Raw genomic sequence first — 6,000 nt, 5'->3', positions numbered from 1 at the left:
AGGTGGAGAAAGGGCTACTCACTCCCCCCCCCCTCCCACACCCACACCCACACCCACACACACACACCCCACAGTGCAAGAGATAATTTGGGTCTTCTTTTTGACATGTTCTAACAAATGCCGGGGCGGCAGCTGTACCCGTCTCAGTCAACAAAAGCAGGAGGAGTGTAGGATCCTTTACTCCACTGAACGATCATGGAATCAGGAGGGCCATCGCTGGCTTTGTTTTTAAGATGGATGTTTAATGAACTGTAAAGTGATGACATTTTGTAGTTTTCAATAGGGCAAGTCAGCATGCACCATGTGTACTAACATTTTTAATATATAAATAATACATTTAATATTTAAATAATATAAAAAAATTTTAATTTCAAAATAGAATTTGTGCTAAGCTTATGAACTAAAACGATAAAAGAAATGGAATTCAGTTTTATGATATTTCATATGCAATATTGTTAAGTACTCCCACAAACAGGTTGTAAAAAAAAAAAAAAAATGGGGATAATGGTGGGGTTCAGTAGTCATAAGATGGGTCTCCATCCAAACGTTATGTGCATTTATGAAATTTTGGCAGAAAAAAAAAAAAAAGTGAATTATGCCAGGTTATGCCAGGAAACTTTAGGTAATGTAGGCTACCATGATTAGGAGCCTCATCAAAACAAGCAAAATGGAAAGACTTGCCTCGGTCTTACAGCTTGATAAGTCATCATTTATTCAAAAAACCCTGGATAGAAAACCCACTATAGTGTTTCTAACAACTTATTCATAAGTTTCTAACAACTTATTCATTATTCATAAGAAGGTAAATTGGCAACGCTAAAATCATGTCTAGAAGATTCCAGAACTTTCAACAGAACCTCATGATTACAGATTTATAGGAATTTGCATAAATCTCCTTTGTAATGATACAAACTTAACAAAACCAAAGGGGCACAGATGAAATGTCACCAGCTTATCTGAGGACATTGCTTACGTTATTTTTACATCTCAAGCCATACATTAAAAGGTACTGGTAACTCTATGCATTCTGCTTACTTCTCCATTACTCCTAACAATTCAGGACGCGTTTCATGACCCGACCAGTTTCCTACACGCAATGTCATTACATGCCACCTGAAATCGTTGTTAGAAAAACACAAAGCGAGAAGGCGCTGCAGAGTGAGTGTCCTCACTGGACTCTCTCATCTGCCCCCACCGCTGGCCAGAATCCACGGCAGTGAATGACTAAGACGACGTCTGTATTAAATCAAAACCTGTTCCCTCCGGGCAACATGCCGATGTGATGGAGGTGTTTGAGTCCAGCCTCTCAGTGCTTCAGATGAAAGGTTCCCAGAGGCAGTGGGATAACAGGAACCTCAGTGTACTGCACAGGATACAGGAGACGAGTACTTGGGATGGGTGGCCAGATTCAAGGGCAAAGGCTGAAGCACATGAGTGAACAGTGAGTGCAAAGGGTATCTATGAAGTTCTTAGAGATCATATGCTTTTAAAAAAATAAACAATATGGATCTGAGACACTCACATCATTTATAAATCAATGACTTTTTACTTGTACATGTGAAGGGGAACATTTGAGGCGTTTTTTGGAAGAAGCACTTAACATGGAGTACTCAAAAGGTATTTCATGTGGCCTGGGACTGGGAAGCCCAGAAGAACGTTGCAGGCTCAGTATCTGCCCTGAACCCCCAGCTCCTTCTCAGCTGCCTGTTCGATGGCCTGGTGGACCACACGTACTTCCCCCTGGGTCAGGGCTCGCTCCATGTGACGGTACACGATGCGGAAACACTGGCTCACCTTTTTTGTCCTGTGGGGAAATAAAGATGAGAGAGTAATAAGGTAAGGTTAGAATCCAGTTAGACGGAGATACATGTGTTTTTGTAGCAGGAGAGAAACATTTGTTTGAAGTTAGGTTTAGATATAGGGATTGTACAATGATAATTCCTATAACATTTGAGTTCAAAAGTGAAATCAGATTGCATTTTGATACAAGTTCAATTTGCGACAAATCAGAATTTTCTTATCTTTACCACTGACCTTTATTACTGATCTTGATGTACATCTTGTGAATTCAACAGCTCAAAAGGTTTTTTTCTCCCTTAAAAAAACAAACTACTGTCTGGAAGAAAGGCTTGCCTGCTATAGTAATGGTACAACAGGAAACAATGCAAGTTGTCTGGGCTTGAGAGTGAATCTTTATGGTGCAAGTCGATTATGGCTTTTAATTAAAAAAAAAAAACAGAAAATATAGCAGGTGACTAAAGTGGATGATAAGGAAGTGAAATTTTAGTATTTTTATGATTTATGATTAGATTATGTTTGTGGATAGACTGCATAGATTTGAATATTTCATAGAGTAAAAACCGTTTGATCAGTAATAAATTAAACCATGTTCTCTGTATATTTTCTTTTTGACAGCCCCCCCATCAGAGGACTCTTAGAACTTTATTATTTATTCTCTGTATAAAGTTCATGGCTCTAATGGTTACTGGCTGGGGAGAAAACTTTTTTTTTTTTTTCCAGCTGTGATTATCTTCTACCATAACATATGCTTGTTTTGTTGCTAAGCAACCTGTTAAATTTAAAGAATGAGTTTTAGATGCCAAGACAAAATCAGTTTTTGCTAATTAGCATACTTGCAATCTAGTTTACAATTAGCAATGAAGATTTATTTTACTTACTGGCAAGTTTACCTTGTTACAGAAGACTATGAGAACACCTCTACCCTCTACTGAAAACAAGATTGTGAGGCAGTTAAAACTGAGGGTTATTGAAAGATGCTGTTGCTGAAATTCAGTTTAAAAGAGTGCTGTGCCCCAATCTGGCCTGCTAATGCAGTTCACGCCTACTGCCACCCATCTCAAATGTACCCTACAAACAGTCTAATCAGACATAATTTTCTGATGAAGAATTTATGGCCTTTTGCACTCAGTTGGTTATTAAAAATGCAAACTGCTCCATAAAAGTGTTTAAATGTCCTAATTTCTTAGCGAATATATGACATTTATCTGGGATCAAGGAAGTGTTATTTTTTTATGTGTTATTATGAAAGGAAAGTACAGATAAAACATTTTAGCATTTTATTAAGACTGCCAGAAGGTTGCAAAAATGGCCATATTTTTTGCATTCTCACACTCCAAATACATACCAAGTGACATCCAGCCGCCCTTTAAGTTGAGATCATTTCAATGTTTGAACATGGAATGCAGTTGGGTCCCCCCCTCTTTACTACTATTGAAATGGTCTTTCCCTTATTAAAGAGGAAATACAGCATCTCCACAGGGAAGCACCTAAAAATAGTCACCAGATGAGTATGATCACCAGACACTCTGGTCTCTAAATTCTGTCCGGTCTCTCTGCTTTGTGACAACAGCTCTTGTAAAAACACTATAGCAATAAATTTGACTTAAATGACAGACACATCAGGAAAGACCATATTTATCTCTCCTCTCACAACACACTAATTAGCTACAAGGCTTACAAAAAACGCATGAGATATATTTCAATCATTTCTGAAAATGAACAATCCAAAAATAACCCCCAAATTTGCTACACAGAAATCCCAAATCTGTAAAAATAGGCACGTATAAGAATAGCAGACAACGCTGCATGCTTGCGGAAGCATGCACTGGTGTGCTCGCTCCAAGGCTGAGCCAGATATCTACCGTGTAAGCTCCACAAATGCCAAACCCTGACAAATTTAGGCTGCCACTAATTGCCACTGGGACATGTGTGTTACACATATTACCTGCAGCCAGATCAGCTAATTGGATCTTTTTCTACAGCACTGAACTTTAACATGCTCACTACATCCCTTTTCTCCCCCATGTTCTCCTCTGTCTCTCTCTTGCACTTTTTACATCCTCATCAGCAAATATCAAATTACTACAAAACCGACACATCATAACAAAGGAACTCTATGGAACACCTGTGCAATGATTTTATACACTTTAAGTATCTGAGCACCCCTCCCAATGATCACGTTCAAGTGCTTAAGCCGCAACCATTGCTGGAAGGTCCATAAAATCAAGCGGTCATACAGTCTTCACATGACAAACACTGGCTGTAGAATGGGTCGTACCGACGAGCTCAATTACGCTAAATGTAGCACTCATAGGATGCAGCCACTTTCTGCCCTGCTAAGTGCTACAATGGCGACATGGAAGTGTCTAGAAGCAACAACAGCTCAGCGATTCAACATACAAACGTACAGAATGCGGCGATTGAGTGCAGACGCGTGCAACATGTAAAACAACTGATCTTTAAAAATGTCTAAACTGCCTCATTTTTGACAATAATACGCTTCCAACTTTGTGGTGTCAGTATGGGGATTGACCTCTCTTGTTCAAGCATGATTGCGCCCCTGTGCACAAGCGAGGCCCAAAAAACATGGCTTGATGAGTTTGGTGTAGAGGAACTTCAACAGCCTGCACCGAGCCCTGACCACAACCCAAGTGAACATCTTTGAGATGATTTGTAAAATCAACTGCGAGCCAGACTTTCTCAGTGCCTGACCTCACAAAAGCTCTTTTGACTCTTTTGGGCACAAATTCCCACAGACACATTACAAAATCTTGTGAAGAGACTTCCCAGAAAAGTGGACAAGGTCATACTCTTATAACCACAAATTGGAGGTGGGGACAATTCTATATTAATGTCCATGGTATTAGATTCCAAACAAACTCATATGTGTGTGCGGATATGTATGTATGTTGTTTGTGTGTGCGCGCATGTGTGTGCGCATGTGTGTATTTGCATAATCTATGCAAATGATCCGTAAATCAATGCCTTTGTTGGTTCTATTGACAGTCATGGTTAATACATAGCTTCCTTTACCTTTTTGCCTGCATCTGCCCCAGCAAAAAGAACATCTGACATTTCCAGTCAACAAACAGGTGTTCAATAATTCAGTGGTCACAGAAGGCAAATAGCGTTCCAAAACAAACACAGTTTCTTTTTTACTGGAGCCTCCTTTGTTTTACTGTGTGGCAGAAGTTGGCTGGTGCCGCGGACAGAGATGCGGTTATTCATGCTGGTTTTAAGTTCACAGCATTGCCAAACCGACTGTGAGGAGGCACCCCCCACCCCCACCCCCCGTGTTTCGCACCTGCAGAGATAAAGCACAAATCTGAAAAACCCGAGTGGCAGGAGGAGAATTATAATGTTTAGGATGAACATATCTGAAATCAGGAAGTAGCAGCGGTGGGGATGATCGTGGTGATCTACATAACATTAAATAAGGCTTATATATCACACCCATGTCATCACAGGGTTAGAATGAGTTGAGCAATCACTTAGCAAGACATCATAAGCAGGATAAAAACATATTCTTACTGATGCTGGATCAGTTATGTGCTGAGAACAGACCTTTCATTCTCTCATCTGGGTATCCAGCAAGCTTTTCACATATACTTTCAGCTGCTTCTAACAGCCAACATTTCCCTGATCGCACGGAGCACGCCGGCATGTTTGCATCCGAAACCCAAAGTCTGCTCAGCTTCTCACTTCACTGCAGCACTTCTGAGTCGGACTGCCTCGCCAGCAGGCGGCAGCCAGGGCATTATTTGAGCCGAAGGGTAGCAGTATGAAGTAGTAATTGGCGCAAAAGCAGTGACCCATGATTTTACACAGCTTTTCGCACCGAGAGTGTGAATAGATCTGAACCCATAGCTGTCACTATCAGAGAGGCCCCAGCCCAGCCCAGCCCAGCCCAGCCCCTGTGCTTATCATCTATAACTGGGAGCCATGTTCCAAGTCAAAGGCTACACTGAGTGATCTAGTCTTTTATGGAGAGTTTGCTCTCTAATGCTGTTCTGTTGGACATGCCCCATTATAGATAGCACACATGACCACTGCAAATGTGAGAATGGTGAGTTTCTCAAGTCTCAACTTTTTCCTCATGTTTTTCATCATTTTCCTAGCTATAGATATGTACACACTGGGCTGTGTCTCAGGACTTTAGACAAACAGATTGAGAAATTAACATTCAGAACTTCTAAAAAA

General features: G+C 40.6%; 1 protein-coding gene across 4 annotated transcripts in view; it reads right to left on the bottom strand.

Moving 5' to 3' along the window:
* Positions 1-227: 227 nt before the first annotated feature.
* fars2 (phenylalanyl-tRNA synthetase 2, mitochondrial) overlaps positions 228-6,000 on the bottom strand; it is an 85,494-nt gene continuing 79,721 nt past the window's right edge. For 3 of the 4 annotated variants that reach the window (XM_035530836.2, XM_027013266.3, XM_027013267.3), the window contains exon 7: positions 228-1,804. In XM_035530836.2, coding sequence (XP_035386729.2) covers positions 1,666-1,804 — 139 coding nt within the window. In that variant the 3' untranslated portion in view covers positions 228-1,665. The remainder of the gene's footprint in view (positions 1,805-6,000) is intronic. The other variant, XR_014116811.1, reaches the window with a different exon arrangement.

Source organism: Electrophorus electricus, chromosome 14 (genome assembly GCF_041902795.1).
Source record: "Electrophorus electricus isolate QZ-2024a chromosome 14, ASM4190279v1, whole genome shotgun sequence".
In the NCBI taxonomy this organism is placed as follows: domain Eukaryota; kingdom Metazoa; phylum Chordata; class Actinopteri; order Gymnotiformes; family Gymnotidae; genus Electrophorus; species Electrophorus electricus.
The sequence above is the reverse complement of the archived record's forward strand: the minus strand, read 5'-3'. Positions and strand labels throughout refer to the sequence as shown.